General features: G+C 41.3%; 1 protein-coding gene across 1 annotated transcript; it reads right to left on the bottom strand.

The window, feature by feature from the left end:
* Positions 1 to 1,911: 1,911 nt before the first annotated feature.
* Positions 1,912 to 26,943, bottom strand: LOC110526049 (axoneme-associated protein mst101(2)-like). The gene is made up of 12 exons (XM_021606649.2): positions 26,814 to 26,943; positions 17,510 to 17,646; positions 15,446 to 15,545; positions 13,928 to 14,013; positions 13,469 to 13,640; positions 10,523 to 10,702; positions 9,302 to 9,424; positions 9,006 to 9,133; positions 8,802 to 8,832; positions 8,600 to 8,693; positions 8,364 to 8,481; positions 1,912 to 8,255 (listed from the first exon to the last, which is right to left on the bottom strand). Exons 2-12 carry the CDS (start codon positions 17,642 to 17,644, stop codon positions 3,273 to 3,275), a joined length of 6,150 nt encoding a protein of 2,049 aa, XP_021462324.2. The 5' UTR covers positions 17,645 to 17,646; positions 26,814 to 26,943; the 3' UTR covers positions 1,912 to 3,272.

Below are 26,943 nucleotides of genomic sequence, written 5' to 3'. Positions count from 1 at the left end.
GTAGAAAGGCCTCTTTAGTGTCCTAAGTTTTCATTAAAGTGACCTTAGTTGCCTACCGTCTGTAAGCTGTTAGTGTCTTAACGACCGTTCCACAGGTGCATTTTCATTCATTGTTAATGGGTCATTGAGCAAGCATGGGAAACAGTGTTTAAACTCTTTACAATGAAGATCTGTGAAGTTATTTTGATTTTTACAAATTATCTTTGAAAGACAGGGTCCTGAAAAAGGGATATTTCTTTTTTTGCTGAGTTTAAGTATAAAAAGTAAATGGAATTGCTAAAATATACTTAAGTATCAAAAGTAAAAGTATTAATAATTTCAAATTCCTTATATTATGCAAATTAGACGACACAATTTTTATACTTTTTTTTTTAACGGTTAGCCAGGGGCCCCCTCCAACACTCAGACGTTAATTTACAAATGAAGCATTTGTGTTTAGTTAGTCCGCCATATCAGAGGCAGTAGGGATGACCAGGGATGTTCTCTTGATAGGAGTGTGAATTGGAATATTTTCCTGTCAAAATGTAAAGGGTACTTTTGGCTGTCAGGGACAATGTATGGAGTAAAAAGTACATTGTTTTCTTTAGGAATGTAGTGAAGTAAAAGTTGTCAAAAAATATAAATAGTAAAGTATGGTACAAATCCCCCCAAAAATGACTTAAGTAGTACTTTAAAGTATCTTTACTTAAGTACTTTACACCACTGATCATGTAGGAACTCTTCCTTTATGTGAAATCAGTGAAAGCACCACAAGGATGACACAAGTGAAATTTAGTCTAGTGCTGTAGGTTGAATGCAGCCAGTAATCATTCTTAAAGTTGTTACTTAAATATTATAATTCAGACAATAATAATAGGTTTCACAGCTTTGCTGCGAACCCCTAATAAGAAAATAACCCCCAAAAGACACCAGAAAGGTCCCTTTCTCTAGCCAGCATCAATTCTGTCGCTATTGCCCTTTTGTTTTCGGGGCGGCAGGTAGCTTAGTGGTTAAAGCGTTGGGCCAGTAACCAAAAAAATGGTGGATCGAATCCCTGAGCTGACAAGGTAAAAAAAATCTGTCATTCTGCCCCTGAACAAGGCAGTTAGTTAACCTGCTGTTCCTAGGCCATCATTGTAAAGAAGTATTTGTTCTTAACTGACTTGCCTAATTAAAATAAATTATGCAACGAGAGGTGTGTCATAAAATACAACATATGGAAATGTTTGTGATCAAGACAGGCTACATGGCTTGTGCTTTTGTGGAACACTGAGATGTATAAGAAAGCATTCAAAGTTTGAAACACGATAACACATAAATGAAAACGCAGAGTTAAGCTAGCTATATTTTCACCTCTCAAGATAAAACATTTACAGTTTAACATCACAGCTTTTATAAGTGTTATTTTAAACAGTTAAATGTTATTTTACAAACTGTTCTGTATGGCCATGGTATTACTGTGGATTGAACTATACTGTTACTAAATTTAAACTTCCTGTACATCAAACCTTAATGACACATGTTAATAATAAACAAAATGTAAGGATATACATACATTTATTGGTATATAAATCAATATTGCGAACAACATCCTTTTCAAATGAACTAAAATATTATGCCTCTTCAGCTCAGTGAGGAAATATGTGTGTATTCATTTTTATTTATTTTAACACTAAATATCATTATGTTCAAGGTGTACCAAATATTTCAATACACACAAAGTGACACCATGACAGTGTTGACAATTCAAATCAAGAATTATGTTGAAATTAACCATAGACAAAAACAACATCAAATGTGATTTTAGATCCTGAGTTCCTGTCACATTCGTCGTATGAAGGAGACCAAGGCGCAGCGTGGTATACGTACATTCTCTTTATTAAAAGAATGAACACCGAACAAACAAACAAAATAACAAACGAAAGGTGACGCTATACAATAGTGCTGACAGGCAACTACACATAGTCAAGATCCCACAACCAACAATGGGGAAATGGCTACCTAAATATGGTCCCCAATCAGAGACAACGATAAACAGCTGTCTCTTATTGGGTTCCATATCAGGCCAAAATAGACATACAAACACCTAGATGACCCACCCTAGTCACTATCACGCCCCAACCAACACTGAGAAAAACAGCTTACTTTGGTCAGAGCGTGACAGTTCCGCTGAAAACATTTGTAATTGGGTAAAAATGAAACCATAAAAAATGTCAAAGAGAAATGTCACTCAAATGTGCTGTAAAATAAAACTAAAACTTGCTTAATGCATTATTCCCTTAATAAAATAGGAAATATTTTACACTTTTGAAAAACAAATCATCATATTTGTGTCATATTACACATTTAAGAACATATTACACATTTAATGTAATAGCATTTATATCAGAGATGGGTAACTTTGATGAGGGAGGGGGCCACAAAAAATCTGAACTAATAAGGTGCCGCAGTTGCTCATGGGTCTGCGTACCCATTTGTGCATACGTAATACAGTTAATTTAGAGCAATTCTACACATTTTGCCACGGGTGTAGAGAAAATGTTGCAGTTTTAAAACAAGTTTGCTGCAATTCTACAGATTTTGCAATTCGACAGATAAAATATTGAGCATTTTTATAACTATTTCCTGCAATTATACACATTTTTCCATAGGGTGGAGAGAAATGTTTGCAGGTTTTAATATTATATCTGAGTGAGACTGACTAACAAAATCAGATGTCTCTTATTGACAATAAGTGTAACTAAATTCATACGTAAAAAATATATTTATTTATTTATAGAGTTGTTGAGTTATACTTGAGGGGACACCGTTTGGAATTATGGTATGCTGAAATACACCCTGTAGTATTTTGAGAGAATAAATGCTATCTTAGAAGATCATGTTTAAATTGTGATTACAAAAAAATTGTATAGAATAATTTGTGCGGTTAGAAACTGCAACAGAAACAGTTAAAAACTGTTCGACCTAAAAATACTATACATTTATCAGAAAACCAAAGCCTCCCAGCCTACTGAAACACATTGAGTTACCTGCCACTAAGGTCAAAATGACAGCTGCAATTTGAAAAAATAGTAAACAGATTTGTACTTAAAATGCTAAATGTACGTACAATATAAAAAGGTATTAAATATGCAGCATATCGACTCGGAAAATTACCAAAAAACAGGAAGCATTTTTTCCATTTTTTTCTTCTTCTGACAAATAGATACAAGGAAATTATCTGGTCCCATGTGAAATCTTTCCTCTATAGCTGTATATTTAAAGAGGAGAACAAAAACACCTGTCTTCACAGCCTAAGTTCTGCTGTGGCACTTGGATCTGTGAACAGGTGTTGGCCCTGTGCTTTTTCTCTTACGTAGATGTCTCATTTCCACAAGGCTTTCTTCCTGCTCTTGATCTGATGAAAGCAGGACCCCCTCAGGATCAAACTTCTCAGGTGTTACTATTTTGCTGTGTCTTGTGGATTTACGCTGGGGCGTGGCCTTGGAGTTGGGTGTGGTTGTGGGTGTGGCAGTTAACCTCACTCTCAGAACTCTCGTTAAAACCACTGGAGCCTCCTCTTCCTCAGAGCTCTTCAGCTCTTCCTTCTGAGTTGGAGCAGCTCTCTTTTCCTCTACCGCCATCTTCTCCCCCTCCTCTTTCTCCTCCTCCTCATCGTCCTCTGCCAACTGTAAATTAAGGTTGTCCACCTTGACCCCGACTCCATCCTCTGCCTCTGTCTCACCGCTCTCTACATTTTCCATGCCATTCTCCTCAATAGTTTCTTCTTCCTTCTTCTCCTTCTCTGTTCCATTTTCCTCAGGCTTGACAGCACCCTCAGCCACTGAGGCCACTTCCTCTTCTACTACGCTTGCCTCTTCTGCCATTACCTTATCAACCTCTTCTTCCACCTCATCTACCGCTTCAGCTGTTTCTACTTCAGCTGCCTCTTTTGATGTTTCTGTAGTTTTCTCCTCTGTGTTCTCCTCTTCTTCCTTCTCCTTGGTTTGCTCTGCCATAACCTCCTCTGGCAGATGTGTGATTGCTTCTTCTTTTTCCTCAGGAGCACCACTGTCTGCTTGTACTTCAGTGTTTCCTTTGTCCTCTACCATCGCAACATCTGCCTCCATCTTATTCTGTTCCACCATTTCCTCCTCCACTGTTTTTCCTTCCTCCACAGCTTCTGGCACAGGTTCAGCTGCCTCCTCCATCTTTTCAGCCCCCACCTTTACTTCCTCTTCCTCAGGTTCTTTGCAAGCTTGTTTGGAGTTGCATCTGGGTGTGGCAGGAGCAGATTTTCTTCCTCTCCTCAGAATGTTGGCTCCTAATACTAGTGCCTCTTCTTCCTCCTCCTCCACGTTTTCCTCCACAGCTTCCTGCACAAATTCATCCATCTCCTCAACCTTTCCTGTCTTCTCCTTCTCCTCTTCCTCGGCTTCTTTGCCTCTTCGTGTGGACTTGCGTTTTGGAGGAGTAACAGAAATGCTTTTTCTTCCTCTCCTCGGGAATCTTGTTTCTACAACTTTACCCTCTTCTTCCTCGGGTGGTAAGGCTTTCTCCTCTTCCTCAACCGGCTTTTCCACTACTTCCTCTGCTACACTTTCCACCTCTGTTGCCCCCTCCACTTTTTCTGCCTCTTCTACCACAGTCACCTCAGTTGTTGCTTCTTCCACTGTTTCTTCTTCCTCAACAGTTGCTTCAACCTTTTCTTCCTCTACAGATTTAATTTCCTCCTCAATCTTTTCTTTTGCCATTGTCTCGTTTTCCACTGGTGCAGTTTCAGGTGCAGCTTCTGCTTCCTTCTCCTCCTCTACCTTGTGCTCTTCCTCAGTTGTTGCTTCCTCCACATGTTCTTCCTCTATCGCTTCTGCCTCCTCAACCTTTTCTTCCACAGTAGCAGTTTCAGCTGCAGCTTCATTTACCTTTTCCTCCTCCACTGATTTTTCTTCCTCCACCTTTTCCTCTACAGCTTCAGGCACAGGTTCAGCTGCCTCTTCTACCTTTTCTTCCTCCCCAGGTTCTTTGCGGGCTCGTTTGGATTTGTGTCTGGGTGTCGGGGCAGATTTCCTTTCTCTACTCTGAACTCTGGCTTCCACTACTGGTGGCTCTTCTTTATATGCATTTTCCTCTTCTGGCTCATCCTCCTTTTCTACTTCATCGGGTTGTTTGCCTCTTCGTGTGGACTTGCGTTTTGGAGTCGGAGTAGCATGAACACTTTTTCTTCCTCTCCTCAGGACTCTTGTTTCTACAACTGGAGGCTCCGCTTCCTCCTTCTCCTCTGGTGGTGACGTCTTCTTCTCTTCCTCAAATGGCTTTTCTACCACTTCATCTGCAACACATTCCACTACTCTTGCCTCTTCTTTCTCCTCCGCTTTTTCTGCCTCTTCAATCATAGCAACTTCCTCTGCTAGTTTTTCTATAGCTATTTCAATAACTGTTTCCTCTTTCTTCTCTTCATCCACTTTTTCCTCTTCAGTTGTTGCTTCATCCACCTTTTCTTCCTCTATGTTTTTTGCTTCCTCTTCCACCTTTTCTTCCACAGTAATAGTTTCAGCTGCAACTGCAGCTTCAGTTTCCTCAATTTTTTCCTCTTCCACTATCTCAGTTTCTTTCTCTTCCTTCATCTTTTCCTCTTCCACGCTTGTTTCCTCGGTTGTTGCTACCTCCCCCTTTTCTTCTGCAACACTATCCTCTTTCACTGATTCAGGTTCAGCTGCAAATTCAGTTTCCTCTTCCTCTTCATCCACCATTTCGTCTTCCATTATTTCAGTTGCTTCCTCTGCCATTTCCTTCTCCACTGGTTTTTCTTGCTCCACTTTTTCTTCCTGCTCTATTGCTGCTGTTTCCTCCACTACTTTTTCTCTCTCCTCCCTTTTCTTTACATAATCCAGCATAGGTTCAGCAACCTCCTCTACCTTTTCCTCCTCCACCTCTTCTTCAGGTTGTTTGCTGCCTTGTTTGGATATGCATCTGGGTTTGGCAGGGGCCGATTCTCTTCCTTTCCTCAAAACTCTGGCTTCCACTACTGTTGCCTCTTCTTCCTCAGCTGCCTCTTCCTCATCTGGTGCCTCCACTTTCTCATTTTCCTCGGGTGGTTTGCCTTTTCGTGTGGACTTGCGTTTTGGTGGAGTAACTGGAACACTTTTTCTTCCTCTTCTCAGGACTCTTGTTTCTACAACTGGGGTCTCCTCTTCCTCCTGAGGTGCTGTGGTTCTTTCTTCTTCCTCAACTAGCTTTTCTACTGCTTCACCTGCTACATTCTCCACTGCTGTTGCCTCCCTCTCCATTTTTTCTGCCTCTTCAATTACCTCTGCTAGTTTTTCTCCCATTTCTTTTTCTGCCTCTTTCTTCTCTTCCTCTACTTTTTCCTCTTCCTCAGTTATTGCTTCTTCCACATTTTCTTTCTCTGCGTGTTTTGCTTCCTCCACTCTTTCTTCCACAGCTGTAGCTTCCTCAATATTTTCTTCATCTGCTGACTCCTTCTCTTCCTCCACAATATCTTCTTCCTCTATTATAGCTGCTTCATACTCCACCCTTTCCTCTGCAACATTCTCTTCTTCCACAGTTGTAGCTTCAGCAGCAGCTTCCTCTTTCTCCTTTACCTCCACCCTTTTTATTCCTCTTCCAAGGACTCTTGTTTCTACAACTGGAGCATCTTCCTCAGGTGGTGAGGTGTTCTCCTCTTCCTCAGATGGTGAGGTGTTCTTTTCTTCAACTGGATTTTCTACCACTTCATTTGCAACAAATTCCACTTCTCTAGCCTCTTCTTTCTCCTCCACGTTTTCTGCCTCTTCTACCATAGCAACTTCCTCTGCTAGTTTTTCTATAACTGTTTCCTCTTTCTTCTCTTCGTCCACTTTTACCTCTTCCTCAGTTGTTGCTTCCTCCACCTTTTCCTCCTCTATGGTTTTTTCTTCCTCCTCCACCTTTTCTTCCACAGTAAGAGTTTCAACTGAAACTGCAGCTTCAGCTTCCTCTATTTGTTCTTCCTCCACTATCTCCGCTTCCCTCTCTTCCTCCATATTTTCCTCTTCCTCAGTTGTTGCTACCTCCTTCACCTTTTCTTCTGCAGCACTCTCCTCTTCCGTTGATTCAGGTTCAGCTTCGGTTTTCTCCTTCGCTTCCTCCACATTTTCCTCTTCCCCAGTTGTTGCTTCCTCCTCCACCTTTTCTTCTGCAACACTCTCCTCTCCCACTGGTGCAGTTTCAGTTTCCTCTTCTTCCTCCACCATTTCTTCTTCCACTATTACAGCTACCTCCTCCTCTGCCATTTCCTTCTCCACTGGTTTATCTTGCTCCACTTTTTCTCCCTTCTCTATTGCTGCTGTTTCCTCCACTTCTTTTTCTCTCTCTACCATTTTATCCACAGAATCCAACACAGGTTCAGCCACTTCCTCTACCTCTTCCTCGGGTTGTTTGTGGCGTCGTTTGGATTTGCATCTGGGTTTGGCAGGGGTAGATTTTCTTCCTTTCTTCAAAACTCTGGCTTCTACTACTGGTGCCTCTTCTTCCTCAGCTGACTCTTCATCTGGCGCCTCCACTTTCACAGGTTGTTTGCCTTTTCGTGTGGCCTTGCATTTTGGTGTAGTAACTAGAACTCTTTTTCTTCCTCTTCTCAGGACTCTTGTTTCTACAACTGGAGCCTCCTCTTCCTCCTCAGGTGGTATGGTCTTCTCTTCTTCTTCAACTGGTTTTTCTACTGGTTCATCTGCTACATTATCCACTGCTGTTGCCTCCCACTCCACTTTTTCTGCCTCTTCAACTACCTCTGCTAGTTTTTCTACCGTTTCTTCTTCTTCTTCTGCTTCCACCTCTTTCTTCTCTTCCTCCAATTTTTCCTCTTCCTCAGTTATTGCTTCCACTACTGGTGCCTCTTCTTCCTCAGCTGCCTCTTTCTCCTCTGGCTCTTCCGCCTTCTCTTCCTCAGGCAGTTTGCCTCTTCTTGTGGACTTGCATTTTGGTGTTAGGGTAGGTGGAACGCTTTTTCTTCCTCTCCTCAAGACTCTTGTTTCTACCACTGGAGCTGCCTCTTCCTCCTCAGCTGGTGAGATATTCTCCTCTTCCTCAGCAGGTTCCTCAACTACTGGCTGCTCCTCTTCCACTCTCTCCTCCTCAGCCTCAACAGGTTTCGTGAGACGAGTGGATCTTGGTCTGCCTCTTCTTTTTTTCCCCTCCTTCGAGGATTCTTCGGCTGTTTCTTCTTTGTTCTCTTCTTTGTCTTCATTGGTTCCTGCCACCTCCTTTGGAACCTCCTCCGTCTCCTCCTCAACCTCCTCTGTGGCTATGTCAACGACATCCTGTAAAATATAAACTTTTTAAAGAGCCTTTGTCACTTAAGCCTCCTTACTCCTGGACACTTGAAAAACAGATGAATTGTTTACGAATCATATTACATTTATATATACCTCAGCTAACTCCTCTTCGTCGCATTCAGCTACAGCAACAACTTTTTCATTCTCTTGCTGATGCTCTGAAACTGGATTCTCTTTTGGGGTATCCACCTCTGCTTCAATATCCTCAATCCTACACCACACATATATTCCAAAGTGAATGACCTTCATTTAGGCAATAGTTATTTAACTGTTTGTGTGTTTTACTGGACATGGACATTTGAAACAAAGCAGTATTCACATTCTGTTACCTGATGACTTTCTCTGATTTGCTTTCCTCCGAGATATTCTTGAATTTCTGGCCACTGCTCCTGCCTCTGGTTGTAACCGGCGTTTCTTCCTTCTCTGGAAACATCATAAAAAATGATGTTAGGAGGTGAAACTCTGTCGTTTTAGAGAACATATGTTAGAACTTATTACCAAGATCCAGTACATGAAACAATCAATACTTGCCTTTTGTCACTTTGACCAGTGTAACGTCCTCCTATAAACAAAGTAAATGTATGTTATTATGTAAGCAAAACAATAAACATTCCATTGCAAATGCTATAAGTCAGTAATACAAAACTAAAATAAATATTGAACAATAGAGATTATTTGTCACATAACATGTTTATATTCTTTACATTAAATCTATTGTTATATTTAAAAACGTACCACAATTTCAACAGTATACTCCATTGCTTCCTGTATGCGTGATGTCACTTTCTCCATTACACCCTCATTTTCAGCCCCCACACGGTTCGCCACAGAGTGCTCCGTAAAGGGGAGGTACTTGGATAAGGCTGAGGGAAGAAATTACAATTCCATAATTTTAGTGAGAAATGTCTCTGTTCAAGACATACAGTGACGTGTCATTCTAGCATCCTAAGTACAGCAATATAGAAACTTAGGCTATATTGTGCACGTCTGGGATATGCACGTCTGCCATTTTAAACCTGTGATAAACATACAGCTCAGACCCATAGCCTGGATCTTGTTGGCTATGTTAGTCCTCTGGCTGGGTCTTCCAACACTCTCCACCTCCCACAGCAGGTCTCTGTCGGCCGGGTACAGGCTCAGGTACTTCCCACACACTGGAAAACGATAAGAAGTTGTTAAGGAAGTGGACTGGTAGACTGATGGCTGCAGGTTAGGAGAGGATAGGGAATGTTTTGAAATCTTTCAACCATCCTTGTATTTATCTGTGTGAACATTGTAAGCATTTCAACAACTAATCAAATGTTATTTGTCACATGCGCCAAATACAACAAGAACTTAACCGACAATGCTTTAAGAAGTTAAGAATAGAAATGAATAATAATAAGGTAGGGGGAGCGGGGGAATCTATTAAATAGCACACCTCTAACTTTGTACAGTACTAATGCAATTAGTAATGCCATTAGTTGTGCAATTTAGTTTGTGTGTTTATTGTTTGAAGTGCAATAGTGTAATAATTAAATTCTCTTTTTTTATTTGTATTTATATACTACAATTTGTTTCTATTTGTCTCTGTTACTTCTTTCTGAGTCTTATTTTTGTATATATTTATATAGTCTTAAATGTTATGATTATTTATTTGTGTTGTTCCAAATGTCTGAATAAAAATGACAGTTAGTGCAGAATGGTGCTTTTTGTTGTTGAAAGGGGGGGGGGGGGGGTTCATCCAGGGAGCCATACAAGCTAGAACTGCCACTGTGCACCGGTACCGCTTGCCGTGCGGTAGCAGAGAGAACAATCTATGACTAGGGTGGCTGGCTGGAGTCTGACAATTTTTATGGCCTTCCTCTGACACTTCCTGGTATGGAGGTCCTGGATGGCGGGAAGCTTGGTCCCAGTGATGTACTGGGATGTATGCACTACCCTCTGTAGTGCCTTGCAGTCGGAGGCCGTACAGTTGCCATACCAGGCAGTGATGCAACCAGTCAGGATGCTCTCGATGGTGCAGCTGTAGAACCTTTTGAGAATCTGAGGACCCAGGCCAAATCTTTTCAGTCTCCTGAGGGGGAATAGGCTTTGACGTGCCCTCTTCACGGCTGTCTTAGTGTGTTTGGATCATGATAGTTTGTTGGTGATGTGGACACCAAGGAACTTGAAGTTCTAAACCTGCTCCACTGCAGCCCCATTGATGAGAATGGGGGTGTGCTCGGTCCTTTTCCTGTATTCCACAACTAGTAAAAAAGGTTGATGATTACCTTTGTACATAACTTTTGAAAGGGGGTATCTCAACCCAAGGCAGTCCTCTTTGAAACATTCAACAAAGTTCTCCAGCATTTGAAGGCCCAGGCCGTTGTCACGGTGACACTTCCTGACGAATATGGAGTCCATGATAGGAAGCTGATAGCACTGGGTTAAGAAGGTACTGCACAAGCTGCCTATAGGGAAAACATGAAAACATATGGAGACTCATGACTACAGTAAATAGTCAGAAACATATAGAATGTACACTGAACAAATATATAATCGCAACATGTAAAGTGTTGGTCCCATGTTTCATGAGCTGAAATAAAATACCCCAGAGATGTTCCATACGCACAAAAATCGTATTTCTCTCAAATTTTGTGCACAAATTTGTTTACATCCCTGTTACTGAGCATTTCTCCTTTGCCAAGATAATCCATCCACCTGACAGGTGTGGCATATCAATAAGCTGATTAAACAGCATGATCATTACACAGGTGTACTTTGTGCTGGGGACAATAAAAGGTCACTCTAAACTGTGCAGTTTTGTTACACAACACAATGCCACAGATATTTCAAGTTTTGAGGGAGTGTGCAATTGGCATGCTGACTGTAGGAATGTCCACCAGAGCTGATTCCAGATAATTTAATGTTTATTTCTCTACCATAAGCCACCTCCAATGTCATTTTAGAGAATTTGGCAGTACATCCAACTGGCCTCACAAACACAGACTGGGTGTATGGCGTTGTGTGGGCAAGTGGTTTGCTGATGTCAATGTTTTGAACAGAGCGCCCCACGGTGGCCATGTGGTTATGGTATGGGCAGGCATAAGCTACAGACAACGAACACAATTTAATTTTATTGATGGCTTTTTGAATGCACAGAAATACAGTGATGAGATCCTGAGACCCATTGTTTTAAAGGTATCTGTGACCAACAGATGCATATCTGTATTCCCAGTCACGTGAAATCCATAAATAAGGGCCTAATAAAATTGATTTCAATTGACTAATTTCCTCATATGAACTATTACTCAGTAAATTCTTTGAAATTGTTGCATTTTGCATTTAAATTTTCATTCAGTATACAGTGCCTTGCAAAAGTATTCACCCCCTTGGCATTTTTCTATTTTGTTGCATTACAACCTGTAATTTAAATTGATTTTTATTTGGATTTCATGTTATGGACATACAAGAAATAGTCCAAATTGGTGAAGTGAAATGAAAAAAAAACAAGTTGTTTCAAAAAATTCTAAAATATTAAAAACCGAAAAGTGGTGCCTGCATATGTATTCACCCCCTTTGCAATGAAGCCCCTAAATAAGTTCTGGTGCAACCAATCACCTTCATAAGTCACATAATTAGTTAAATGAAGTCCACCTTTGTGCAATCTAAGTGTCACATGATCTGTCACATGATCTCAGTATACACACACCTGTTCTGAAAGACATGAGAGTCTGCAACACCACTAAGCAAGAGGCACCATCAAGCAAGTGGCACCATGAAGACCAAGGAGCTCTCCAAACAGGTCAGGGACAAAGTTTTGGAGAAGTACAGATCACGGTTGGGTGCTAAAAAAAATCAGAAACATCCCACGGAGTACCATTAAATCCATTATTATAAATTGGAATGAATATGGCACCACAACAAACGTGCCAAGAGAGGGCCGCCCACCAAAATTCACGGACCAGGCAAGGAGGGCATTAATCAGAGCGATAACAAAGAGACCAAAGACAACCCTGAAGGAGCTGCAAAGCTCCACAGCGGAGATTGGAGTATCTGTCCATAGGACTACTTTAAGCCATACACTCCACAGAGCTGGGCTTTACGGAAGAGTGGCCAGATAAAAAGCCATTGCTTAAAGTAAAAAATAAGCAAACACATTTGGTGTTCGCCAAAAGGCGTGTTGGAGACTCCCCAAACATATGAAAAAAGGTGCTCTGCTCAGATGAGACTAAAATTGAGCTTTTTGGCCATCAAGGAAAATGCCTGGCGCAAACCCAACACCTCTCATCACCCGGAGAACTCCATCCCTACAGTGAAGCATGGTGGTTACAGCATGATGCTGTGGGGATGTTTTTCATCGGCAGGGACTGGGAGTCTAGTCAGAATTGAAAGAATGTTGTATGGTGCTAATTAGAGAGAAATTCTTGAGGGAAACCTGTTTCAGTCTTCCAGAGATTTGAGACTGGGACAGAGGTTCACCTTCCAGCAGAACAATGACCCTAAGCATACTGCTAAAGCAACAGTCAAGTGATTTAAGAGGAAACATTTGTAATGTCTTGGAATGGCCTAGTCAAAGCCCTGACCTAAATCCATTTGAGAATATGTAGTATGATTTAAAGATTGCTGTACACCAGCAGAACCCATCCAACTTGAAAGAGCTGGAGTTTTTTCTTGAAGAATGGGCAAAAATCCCAGTGGCTAGATGTGCAAAGCTTATAGAGACATACCCAAGAAACGTGCAGGGGGGGGGGGGGGGGGGGGAGGGTGTGTGTGAATAGTTATGCATGCTCAAGTTCAGTTTTTTTTGTCTTATTTCTGGTTTATTTCACAATAAAACATATTTTGCATCTTCAAAGTCGTAGGCATGTTGTGTAAATCAAATTATGCAAACACCCCCAAAAATCGATTTTATTTCCAGGTTGTAATGCAACAAAATAGAAAACATGTCAAGGGGGTGAATACTTTCTCAAGCCACTGTATATACACACATTGGAAAGCATACAATACATATAAACGTCTATGCCAAAATGCGCATTGGCTTTGTGAGTTAGGAACTATCTTTGTTTTGCACACATATGCTGTTCTGTATTTAAACATTTCAGTATTAAAGGTCACCCATAGTTTACTAAACAGCACATAGACACTTGAACTCAGCTCTACTCCATAATACCTGATGTGTGACAAGAATTGAGCATCAATGCTTTTATCTTCAATGTTAATGCCAGGTTCCTTACCTGAAGGTTTGACTGAGTAGAAGCCGACTGCCTGTCCGTCTTTCCAGAGGATCTTGGCGTTGTCGCTCTCCCCGTGGCAGAGGAAAGGTAGTTCGTCTGAACTCATTTCCATGGCTCTGTACACCACACGATTTAAAATGTACAGGACTATCCTCTCCCCTAGAGTCTCCACCTATAGAGGAACACATAACAAAACAGACAACCACATCAGTCAGCACCCCTGTGTGTCTCATTCAATTCACTGACCCAATACTATCTAATTCTTGTTAAAAAAATAAAATAAAAACAAACCCACAAATATATACCTATTGTCTCTTGGATGCGTCTTATTTTACATTTCCTTTTGCAGCTGTATAATAATTTCTGCAACAATAGTGAGAACTCTTTCACATGCTATTTCTCAACAACCAGGTGGTGTATTAGTACACATACAGCTAAAATAGTTTTCAAAGATAGTACCTCCACACATCCATCTCTGGCAGGGTCTGCTGTTTTTAGGATGTCCTCCAGTGACCACCATCGATCCAACAAGTACAGCCCCACCGCTGATAGAGATAACACACACAACAATTACATACAATACAACCCCTTTACTCAGTACTTTGTTGAAACACCTTTGGCAGTGATTACAGCCCTGATTCTTCTTGGGTATTTGGGGAGGTCCTACGCACTCTGGAGCAGGTTTTCATCAAGGATCTCTCTGTACTTTGCTCCGTTCATCTTTTTCTTGATCCTGACTAGTCTCCCAGTCCTTGTTGCTGAAAAACGTCCCCACAGCATGATGCAGCCACCACCATGCTTCACCGTGGGGATGGTATTGGCCAGGTGATGAGCAGAGCCTGGTTTCCTCCAGAAGTGACGATTGACATTCAGGAGTTCAATCGTGGCTTCATCAGACCAGAGAATCTTGCTTTTCATGGTCTGATAGTCTTTAGGAGCCTTATGGCAAACTGCAAGCGGGTTGTCGTGCCTTTTACGGACGAGTGGCTTCCATCTGGCCACTCTACCATAAAGGCCTGATTGGTGAAGTGCTGCAGAGATGGTTGTCTTCTGGAAGGTTCTCCCATCTCCACAGAGGAACTCTGGAGCTCTGTCAGAGTGACCATCAGGTTCTTGGTCACCTTCCTGACCAAGGCCCTTCTCCCTCGATTGCTCGGTTTGGCCGGGCAGCCAGCTCTAGGAAGGGTCTTGGTGGGTCCAAACTTCTTCCATTGAATAATGATGGCGACCACTGTGTTGTTGGGGACCTTCAATGCTGCAGACATTTTTTGGTACCCTTCCCAGGATCTATGCCTCGACAGATTGCTCTATGGACAATTCCTTCAACCTCATGGCTTGGTTTTAATGCTCTGACATGAACTGTCAGCTGCAGGACCTTATATAGACAGGTGTGTGCCTTTCCAAATCATGTCCAATAAATTGAATTTACCACAGGTGGACTCCAATCAAGTTGTAGAAACATCTCAAGGTTGATCAATGGAAACAGGATCCACCTGAGCTCAATTTCGTGTCTCATAGCAAAGGATCTGAATACTTAAAGTATTTCTGTTTTCTATCTTCAATAGAAGAAAAAAAAATCTGCTTTGACGTTGTGGGGTATTGTGTGTAGATTGATAAGATGTTTTTTTCATTTAATACATTTTTGAATATGGCTGTAATGTAACAAAATGTGGAAAAAGTGAAGGGGTCTGAATCATTTCTGAATGCACAATATATAGACTAAGAATACAATAAACTTTTAGAAATACTATATGTACCGCTTTTAAATACATATTATTACATTGTTAACTGTTACAATTGGTAAACATTTTCATGATTCATTTTACAGTTCCTGAAGGCACAAAAGACACAGTGGCATTACACTAGCCTTAGGTGGCGGAGGGGGGGGGGGGGGGGGGGGGGGGGTCCAGTTTATCCATTAGCAGTCTCCATTTTGTGTCAACATCATCAACAATTTCCTCATAAGACCTCATTTACCTGTAAACTGGTCCTGTGGGGAGAACAGGGCGAGGACTTTCTGTCTCAGGTCGGCTCCATACAGAGGGACGAAACCCACATTGGAAAGCCCAATGGGCACCTGGGTGAGGACAGGAGCACAAGATCAAAATTCAACCATTTAATTTATTGGGGTATAATTTAGCATATAGTAGAAAAATGCTAGGGAAGCTGTACATTTTAATTCCATCAAATAGGCTACTTCCTATGAAAAGGGGCAGATTTCATAATATAACTGTTTTGTCGTTTTAAAGAGGCGAAGCGGACCTGGAATAACTGTAGCACTGGAAGTAAGTAAATCTAGCCAAGGCAGATTCAATGACAGATTTTTGGCAGTCAAATCTGACTAATTTCAGCAAAGTAGGAGTATGTCACGCGTCACTACTTCACAGGAGAGCCATTTGAACGTAAACGTTTTTTGGTAGAAATGCCATCTGGAACTTGCCAACTTCCATGTGCCTTAATAACAAACTTGTATGCCATCTGTAAATACAAATACAATCATGGCTAAAGGTCTTTTCTTTTTCTGTGGCTAAACCTGAGCTGATGTGTTTGTAATCCTTTCTAACGCAGCTTTTTTTTAATTATGTTTTTAAAGATATCACGTAGTAGAACTGCAAAGGGGTCGCTCTCCACTTTCCGGAGGATCAAGTTTTTTGAAATTGGTATCAACACTGTGGAATTAGAGTATGATAGCTAAGGAGATGAAGAAAATTCTGGCGTTTGATTGCAAATATGCAGACGGAGTCGAAAAGAGAACACACAGAAGGCTGTTGTATAAAACAGCGGTCTCTGGATTACATCTTCAAACTAAGGCAACCATGATATCCGCGACAGAGAGGGAGAAGCGTCCATCCATGTATACGGGTGAGATTGTCTAGCTAGCTACATTTCAGATATTACACGTTTCTAACTTTTTTGGTCAAAAAGTTGGGTTAATTTCAAGTTAAAGCGTACTGTTAGCTAGCTAGTTAATGTTAGCTGGCTGGCTTGCTAGCTAATGTTACATGCATGATCTGTGTAATAATATTATTCGTATCTCAGAGCCATTTGCATTGCTAGTTATAGCCTAATGTTAGCTAGCTAGCTATCATTGAACCTGGTTGGTTAGCTCCCTGCAGATTCATGCAGGGTAGTAACATTATGAGTTGGGATTATGGTTAATTGTTTAGCTAGCTAGTTAAATGTCTAATCAAAAGACTCCACTGTGACAACTCTCGATAGACGTAGCTGGTAAATTCGTCAGAATAACTGACACATTTACAAACGCGCAACACCTGTTGAATATGGCTGGTGTCAGTAAACGTTTGCAAAAAAAATTCATTATCAAAACGCAGCACAGTTGCAGACACCAACGCTCTGGGTAACATAAAAACAGCCTAACCAGCTCTGCTAGGATGAGTAAAATGGTCAGAGTGAGCTGTTCTGTCTGGAAGTATTTAGCAAGCTAAATAGCCTTAGCCAGTAAGCTGGGGTGCTTGACTGCTGTTGTTAGGTCAGAACGCTTGGATCAACCCGACTCCTCGGCCAAATCGTGTAAGGTGCGCTTTGAACGCTCCGAGAGTGAAACGCTCTGAATTTACCAACTGACAATCTGACAACACTCTGCGTTTACGGTACCCCCAGAGCGCACTCTAAACACACTCTGGTACACCAGATTGAATTTATGAACACACCAGTTAGTCGTGAAATCTTTGGTTGTTTAGTACATGGCCTCACATGAATTCTTAAAGAGCTGGGTGGGGCTAAAGCTTAAGAGGGTGTGAACGATGCTGAATAGGTGTAGACAAAGAAGAGCTCTCCAGTAGGTGTACCAAAACATTCAAGGGACATTTTCTCATAAGTGAGGTTATAAGTTCATCAATTTTCCAATGTTCCTCAACTGTATGGAATGATATACAATTCTCTAGCTCTGAGTCTGTACTTTGATCCAATGTAAAAAACACAATTTCAAAATTTGCTACATAAGACTGAATCGAGCTAGTCGGTCACAAATGCAGTCAAAGCTCCTTTACCTGTGTGGATTGCTGAGGGTGAGGTGTTTACCTGTGTGTTGTTGGCGAGGGTGAGATGTGCAGGTGAGTCTGGATTGCTGTGGAGGATGCTGTTCATGTAGTCCTGGGCTGATCTCTCCAGGACCTCTTGGGTCACGCTGGCCAGGCCGTCCACAGGGAACTCCATTCCTACAGGAACACAGAGCAGTCAGTCACCAGAGATCACAGATAAGCTCTGCGAAGACACATCATATTTATTTATTTAAATAAATCGTTATTTCCCTAGAGAAGTCTCATTTAAATATATTAATCTTGCAATGGAGCAGTGTTAGAAGGGAATTACTCGGATCACTCAGTCAGAAAAGAAGTGGTTATATTTCTACATTTCTTTTATTATTTATTTAACTGGGCATGTCTCATTGTCATTTCTGGAGCCTTTGAAAAAGTCAGTTGCATGACATAGACATGACGCTTATTTTGGGAGAACACTAGTTCAACTGTTGGTTGGAACTGAGCTCTAAATATATTGCATATTGACATGTGGCTGTAATGGTACCAGACAGTACAGGGAAAGCATTGACGTGACTTGCCTCCATCCCTACTGCCATAAACTGCACTGGAGGACTACAGATCAGTGGTTATTAACACTACAACTCCCACAATACAGGTCACTGGTGGATGAGAAGATTTAGCCTAACAAACTGAGAGTGTAATTCTTAGTACTTGTTGGAAAGCCAGCAGCAGACAAGATTGTGCACTTTGCAGATCTACAGAACCTATGTGAGAGAGTGATCTGTGTGTCTTCTAACATTAGTATTGTAACATTATCTTTTGTAATTAAATGATGTCTTGTTATCTATCTATTTGATTACTATAGTCTGTTGTAGTTTATCATAATTCATTATATTAATCTAATGCATTTGTCATATATTCTAACAAAGAAAACATCTCTCAGCCCTGTCATTCAGAGTGCATAACATGATCAACAAAACAAACAATAGTCTAGACTACCATGGCTCGTCTGTGCAGGGAAGAAGAGGAGATTACACGTCTGCTGAGATGTCATTGTCATCTAATCTAATCCACGTGTCACAACAAATAACAATAATCCTGCTTCGATCTTTCATGCTCACTTGTGTGTCTAACTAATGGTTGTTTTATCTTCACTCGGACAACAGAAGAGAAAGGAAATAGATGGTGGATGCTCTTTTCTATTTAATAGTCAACATTCAATGAGATGTAATTGGAAACAGATGCAAGTGAAAGATGTCACTTTTTATAGAATCGAATTCTATAAAATCCCTGTGGTCTTTAAAATGTTTGTACTTAATTAAGCAATAATGCCTGAGAACCGTGGAATTATCCTGTGGTAACTCCCAACAAGGGCTGTTCTGACATGCTGACCATACTGCGCACTTTGCCTGCCTGAATGTTGCAAAATAAATGTACACCTACATGTTATTCAATCATTTCATCCAAACTGCTTGCAAGCGTCTGCGTAGCCAGGTGCTAAAATAGAACTTAGTTCTAAACTCAGCAAAAAAAGAAAAGTCCCGTATTCAGGACCCTGTCTTTCAAAGATAGTGAAAATCCAAATAACTTCCCAGATCTTCATTGTAAAGGGTTTAAACACAGTTTCCTATGCTTGTTCAATGACCCATTAACAATTAATGAACATGCAACTGCAGAACGGTCGTTAACACACTAACAAGCTTACAGACGGTAGGCAATTAAAGTCACAGTTATGAAAACTTAGGACACTAAAGAGGCCTTTCTACTGACTCTGAAAAACACCAAAAGAAAGATGCCCAGGGTCCCTGCTCATCTGCGTGAATGTGCCTTAGGCATGCTGCAAGGTGGCATGAGGAAAGCAGATGTAGCAGGGCAATAAATTGCAATGAGATGCCTAAGACAGCACTACAGAGAGGTGCAGTGACGCAGTGGCAGACCATGTGTAACAACACCTGCACATGATCGGTACATCCAAACATCACACCTGCGGGACAGGTAAAGGATGGCAACAACAGCTGCCAGAGTTACACCAGGAACGCACAATCCCTCCATCAGTGCTCAGACTGTCCGAAATAGGCTGAGAGAGGCTGGACTGAGGGCTTGTAGGCCTGTTGTAAGGCAGGTCCTCACCAGACATCACCGGCAACAACATTGCCTATGGGCACAGTCGCTGGACCCGTCAGGACTGGCAAAAAGTGCTCTTCGCTGATTCACTGGTTTTGTCTCACCAAGGGTGATGGTCAGGGTGACATGACCCTCCAGCATGACAATGCCACCAGCCATACTGCTCGTTCTGTGCGTGATTTCCTGCAAGACAGGAATGTCAGAGTTCTGCCATGGCCAGCGAAGAGCCCAGATCTCAATCCCATTGAGCACGTCTGTGATCTGTTGGATCGGAGGGTGAGGGCTAGGGCCATTCCCCCCAGAAATGTCTGGGAACTTGCAGGTGCCTTGGGGGAAGAGTCGGGTAACATCTCACAGCAAGAACTGGCAAATCTGGTGCAGTCCACGAGGAGGAGATGCACTGCAGTACTTAATGCAGCTGGTGGACACACCAGACACTGATTGTTCCTTTTGATTTTGACCAGCCACCCCCCTTTGTTCAGGGACACATTATTCCATTTATGTTATCCACATGTCTGTGGAACTTGTTCAGTTTATGTCTCAGTTGTTGAATCTTGTTAACTTCTTATGGGCAGGTGGGATGGTAGCGTCCCACCTGGCCAACATCCGGTGTAATTGAAACTACAGTATTATAAATATTTAACTTTCATAAAATCACAAGTGTAATACAAGCTTAACTTCTTGTTAATCCAGCCGCTGTGTCAGATTTCAAAAAGGCTTTACGCCAAAAGCACACCATGCAATTATCAGAGGACAGCGGCCGCATACAAAGCATAAAAAATATATTTCAACCAGGCATGTGAAAGTCAGAAATAGCGATATAATTAATGCCTTACCTTTGATGATCTTCTGCTTTGGCAGCAGCTAATGGGGATCCATAATTAATTCAAATACAAATGTGGGGCATGTAGTTTCAGGCATTTCTTTTACACCTGCTACGTTAGGTTAGTTAGTAAATGACGTTTGATCAGCCTAAAGCTACCTGTAAGCTGTTTTAGACAGTCAACTAAAATATGACACAAAATGTAGCACTGACTTGAAGTAACAATAGATATTACCTGTTAGGTAGGATCTCTGTTTGTGACCTTCAGTACAATCAACTAAACAACTTACTGAGTTTGTCAACAAATCAGGCATTTAGCTAGCATGCCCTGTTGCCATTGGGGGGTTGGTTCCATCCATAAGGCTGTACCCATAGTGCTGGAAGTGTAACTATAAGTACACAGTGCCTACCATGGGGAACCATTTTGTGGCTAAACTTGGTGTGGGGGGGAGGGGTGTAAGTCAGATAACCAAAATATCTGAACACAATATCTGAACCTAACTTCACTTCAGTCCTTACTCTCTGAACAACCCCCATCTCAGTCCAGCTTGAGAAGTAGTAGTCTATGTGCCAGAGTCCTACCCACCTACCCAGACACCTCCCACCCCCTTCCCATCCCAAGAAGACGAGGGAACAATAGACAGTGGATAGATCAGGGTATTGTACTTGAAATGAGAGCACGTGTAGCTATATGCACCATTAAACATACTTACAGTGCCTTGCGAAAGTATTCGGCCCCCTTGAACTTTGCGACCTTTTGCCACATTTCAGGCTTCAAACATAAAGATATAAAACTGTATTTTTTTGTGAAGAATCAACAACAAGTGGGACACAATCATGAAGTGGAACGACATTTATTGGATATTTCAAACTTTTTTAACAAATCCAAAAACTGAAAAATTGGGCGTGCAAAATTATTCAGCCCCCTTAAGTTAATACTTTGTAGCGCCACCTTTTGCTGCGATTACAGCTGTAAGTCGCTTGGGGTATGTCTCTATCAGTTTTGCACATCGAGAGACTGACATTTTTTCCCATTCCTCCTTGCAAAACAGCTCGAGCTCAGTGAGGTTGGATGGAGAGCATTTGTGAACAGCAGTTTTCAGTTCTTTCCACAGATTCTCGATTGGATTCAGGTCTGGACTTTCACCACTCACTTTACTAGTACTTGTCTCATTACAATGCAACTTGTGAATGGGTTATCAATATCAAGTTCAAGCTATATGTCTGTGACACTTTCACATCCAAAGCAATAGAGTACATAATGTACTCTATAGATACTGTGGTTCCTCCTTTAAAAGTTATGTCATACTGTGGCACACCTTGTGGGCTGCTGCAGCATTCTGTGGCACGTTATCTAATTGTCAGCCATTTATTCTGTTAATGCAAGTTATTGGTAGTTTGACCACCAGAGGGTATCTTTGAGAAGCATTTCCTGGAATGAGTAGGTGTGTGCAAAATTTTGACTGGTACTTGCTTAATTCATTTGATTAATATTATAGTGTTTCTATTCAATGAAAATGAAAAAGCCTCTGGGTATATTCCCACCGTTTCGCTCTCGGAGCGCACACTGGACGTTTGGGCTGAGGAGTAGTGTTGATTTGAGCGTTCTGGCCTTACAACTGCAGTCAAGCACCCAAGCTAACGTTGGCTAGCTTGCTAGCTCCTTCCAGACACAAGTGAGACCCCTCAGACCATTTTACTTGCCCTAGCAGAGCTGGTTAGGCAGTTTTCGTGTTAACGAGAGCATTAGTGACTATAACTGTGCTGCTGGAAACAAATTAAGTACGTTTTTTTGCCAATGTTTACTGACACCGGCCATATTCAACGGGTTTTTAGCGCTCGTAAATTCATTATTCTGCGGTCTGGTACACTCAGACGAGAGTGCTCTGAAATCGGAGTAGATAAGAGCAGATTTACGAAAGCACACCGAATGTCCATTGAGAACGCACAACGACTATAACATTTAGAGAACTTAAGAATGACAGGAATAATCAAGTCAATAAATGTTGGGTAGTTAAATAGCCTATAGTTAATATACTGTCAAGTTTGATGTATAGGTACTAACGTTGGGTAGACAGCTAACATACCGGTACATACTGCTGTAATGATATGCTATGTGGTTCGTAAGGAGTAAAACGAGTCCTATATCGACATAACCTGAAAGGCCGCTCAGCAAGAAAGAAGCCACTGCTACAAAACCGCCAAAAAAGCCAGACTACGGTTTGCAACTGCACATGGGGACAAAGATCGTACTTTTTGGAGAAATGTCCTCTGGTCTGATGAAACAAAAATAGAACTGTTTGGCCATAATGACCATCATTATGTTTGGAAGATTATGTTGATATATTGAAGCAACATCTCAAGATGACCTCAGTCCTATAGAACATTTGTGTGCAGAAATGAAAAAGCGCGTGTGAGCAAGGAGGCCTACAAACCTTTACACCAGCTTTGTCAGGAGGAATGGGCCAAAATTCACCCAACTTATTGTGGGAAGCTTGTGGAAGGCCACCTGAAATGTTTGACCCAAGATAAACAATTTAAAGGCAATGCTACCAAATACTAATTGAGTGTATGTAAACTTCTGACCCACTGGAAATGTGATGAAAGAAATAAAAGCTGAAATAAATCATTCTCTCTACTATTATTCTGACATTTCACATTCTTAAAATAAAGTGGTGATCCTGACTGACCTAAAACAGGGAATTTGTATTAGGATTAAATGTCAGGAATTGTGAAAAACTGAGTTTAAATGTATTTGGTTAAGGTGTATATGTAAACTTCCAACTTCAACTGTATGTATTAATTTGTGATGCTATCCTTGATATGATCCTGCAATTGTCACATGCTACACATGCACATGGATCTATCTATCCAGTGTTTTTCTGATTTGTTATAAGGGAAATTATGCTTATATTATACAGGAAGTATTATTAAAGAGATGCTTTACATTGAAATACATATAGAGATGTAGTAGTAGAGTTAATGATCCATGGTCAGCTTTCCATTTCACCTCCTGATGATTATGATGACTGACCGTGTTAGAATGAAAAAAAAAAACAAAGCTTAATCATGCTCTCTCTCTATCCATCTGTCTCTCGTCTGCAGGTATGTTTTGATGTGAGAGAAGAAGCCAGTCCCGTCATCACCACCTCACCCGCTCTTAAGATAACCTCCTGGCCGACTGGGATCCCAAAACTGGTTAGGAGATACCGCTAGAGACACTATGTAATTGCGATGAACTGAGAGAATATTAGGGTAGCACTGTACATCTTTATCATATGCTGTCTTCCCTCCTCCTATGTTTTATCTATTTCCTTTTCTGTCTTCTACACGTCTCTCCCCACCTCCTCTTTCATCCTCTTTTTTTATAATGCCCACCATATGTGCATTGAAGTACATATTGAACTTGTATTTATAATATATTACAATTATAATATTTATAATCATGTATTTTGTATTTATAACACATGGATAATAACATTTCAAAAAAGTGTTTCACATTCTCCACTGGTTGAAATGAAGTATCTCATTGGAATACTACACCTATCCTGTGTCCTCAGTTCGGGTAAGATAATTTAGTCCTTGTTGAACTTGCTATAAAAAAAGTTGGCTTACGACTGAGTCAGAAACTCTTGCCTGTCCCACAGTTAATATTAGTTGGATAACTGGCTAGCTAGCTAAATGACCACTACCAACTGTAGCTTGATTGCTTCCTGTTATGAATTCCATTTGTAGCTAGGTAGCTTTGTTTGGACTTTGTTTGTTTTGTATGCCGCACTATGTTATGAAGCACGCTGGCTATGTCTATTTTGTTACTTTGTTTGTTTTCTAGCTAACTAGTTGGGCATGAAGAGTGGTGGATGCTAGCCAGATAACAAACTGACTCATCCAACGTGTTGATTGTTTTCTTTGGGTGAAAACAATGTCTGCTCTACAATTTGAGATTGTGAATTCACAAAGCTAAAGCCTGAATATTTGCAGAAGATCCTGCACTACTACCCTGCCTCTAAAAACATAGTTTAATATTTCTCCTTTCCCCTGTGTCAGATGTCACTACGAGATGGACTTCTCTGAGAAATCAGTACATATACATAAAATGTAGCAATCCAATCTAACTTGAAGATCACACCCTGCTGTTTTGATATGAGAGGGAATATGTAGGCCTAGCTACATTCAATGCTTCTTTTCTGTTTCTTAGGATGGGCCTGAAGACAGACACAGCCAACAAAGGACCCCCTCACCCACAGATGAGGCCCAGGTCCAGCGACTACAAGCACAGTTACCTTCACAACAACACACAACTATGGAATTGGGGTGGCTCCTCTGACAATCACCCTCAGGCACAATGGAAAGAAATGGTGCAGATGAGACAAGAGAGGGGGCAGATGAGACAGGCAAGACCCTGGAGAAACTCTACGAATCTGACAATGCCTTTTCCTAGTGGACGAGGAGCTTGGGACCCATGGGCCGATCCTAAGAGTGTGAACGCACCAAGACAATGCTTACACTGAACAAAAATATAAAGACAACATTGAAAGATTTAAAAGATTTTACTGAGTTACAGTTCATATAACAAAATCAGTCAATTGAAATAAATAAATTGGGCCCTAATCTATGGATTTCACATGACTGTGAATATAGATAGATACCTTATAAAAAGGTAGGGGCCTGGATCAGAAAACCAGTCAGTTTCTGGTGTGACCACCATTTGCCTCATGCAGCACGACATTGATCAGGCTGTTGATAGTGGCCAGTGGAATGTTGTCCCACTCCTCTTCAATGGCTGTGCAAAGTTGCTGGATATTGGTGGAACATGCTGTCATACACGTCGATGTAGAGCATCCCAAACATACTCAATGGGTGACATGGCTGGTGAGTATGCAGGCCATGGAAGAACTGGGACATTGTCAGCTTCCAGGAATTGTGTGCAGATCCTTGCAACTTGGGGCCATGCATTATCATGGTGAAACATGAGGTTATGTCGGCGGATGAATGGCATGACAAAGGGCCTCAGGATCTCGTCACGGTATCTGTGTGCATTCAAATTGCTATCGATAAAATGCAATTGTGTTTGTTGTCCGTAGCTTATGCCTGCCCATACCATAACCTCCCCGCTACCATTGGGGACTCACAACATTGACATCAGCAAACCGCTTGCCCACACAACGCCATACACACTCTCTGCCATCTGCTCGGTACAGTTGAAACCAGGATTCATCCGTGAAGAGAACACTTCTCCAGTGGCCGTCGAAGGTGAGCATTTGCACACTGAAGTCGGTTACGACATCGAACTGCAGGCAGGTCAAAACCCTGGTGAGGATGACGAGCATGCAGATGAGCTTCCCTGAGACGGTACATAAAGCGCTCAGCATTTAAACAACATTTTGTTGTATTAAATCATTATAGTCTATCAATTGTTCATATAGGCTGTGGCTTACTAAGAATTAAATAAAATTCAACAAAAAATTAGTGCCTTTTGAATTCATTTTTAGAATTCATTTTTAGAAACACGACTTTGGACTTTGGACTTCTGGATACACAGAAATCATAACTCATTTGTATACATTGAGAGAACTGTAGGCATTTTTATTGTATTTCGCACGACAATCTATTCAATAATTCACATGGAAACATATTGCTCCATTATTAAACAAATATATTAGAAAACACACTGCTGTGTACAACCTAACAGGGTTATTTGGCTGTCCCCATAGGAGAACCCCAAAGGAGAACCATTTTTTGTTCCATTAAGGTTCTACATGGAACCCAAAAGTGTTCTATCTGGAAACAAAAACAGTTCTACCTGGAACCAAAATGGATTATCCTATGGGGCCAGCCGAATAACTATTTGAAACCATTTTTCTAAGACTGTAGAGGCATACATTTAAACATAAGAATCTGCAACTTGCATTTAGCCTATGGAACCCCATTGGAGGAGAGAGTAATTATCATTTTCCCTATCCATAGAAAATCCACTCTAGAAAATACCTTCTATTCATCATCTCTTACATAACGCATAGTGCATGGCGCTGGTTTGATTTGGGGATGTAATCACGGTCTGTTGGACATTTAACAAAGTCTATGTCCTGTTTTTGGAACATTTTGTTCTCGACATATTGTGGGCATCACTACGCAAGGAAAGTGAAAAGATTTTATGAGATACATGCAGCTTGTTATACAACGTAGTGCGCTGTTTGTTCTATAAAGCTTTCAGGAGTCACTGGGTTCAAACTATACCTAATCCAACCAGTGCGTCCGAGATGCTCAGGCCGCTCATTGTGCCCTAATTCTCTGCTCCAACTCGCTCAGTACTTGCAATAAAAATACCGAATTCTTCACCCATAGGTACAGAACGAACGCGGCGCGTAATAAAGCCCAAGATTACAATAGAACTCACCTTCGTTCTATTGAAGAATGTTTTCTCCACGAAGAAGTAGTATCTTTATTTACTTAAATTCCGTGCGTATGTGCTGTGCTTGTTTGAGGGCATGCTCGCCACATGCCCCGTGCCCAAGCGGCCAACTGAA

This window comes from Oncorhynchus mykiss, chromosome 6 (assembly GCF_013265735.2).
Source record: "Oncorhynchus mykiss isolate Arlee chromosome 6, USDA_OmykA_1.1, whole genome shotgun sequence".
NCBI classification, from domain to species: Eukaryota; Metazoa; Chordata; class Actinopteri; order Salmoniformes; family Salmonidae; genus Oncorhynchus; species Oncorhynchus mykiss.
This window is presented reverse-complemented; position numbering and strand designations above follow the sequence as displayed.

What these genes read in the sequence shown, in the direction of transcription:
- LOC110526049 (XM_021606649.2), bottom strand. Translation starts at nt 17,644, where the DNA reads ATGGAGTTCCCTGTGGACGGCCTGGCCAGCGTGACCCAAGAGGTCCTG. An exon ending in CCAGAGATGGATGTGTGGAG is followed by an intron (nt 13,641 to 13,927) that starts GTACTATCTTTG and finishes GTTCCTCTATAG; the next exon opens with GTGGAGACTCTAGGGGAGAG. An exon ending in CCAGGCTATGGGTCTGAGCT is followed by an intron (nt 9,134 to 9,301) that starts GTATGTTTATCA and finishes TTCTTCCCTCAG; the next exon opens with CCTTATCCAAGTACCTCCCC.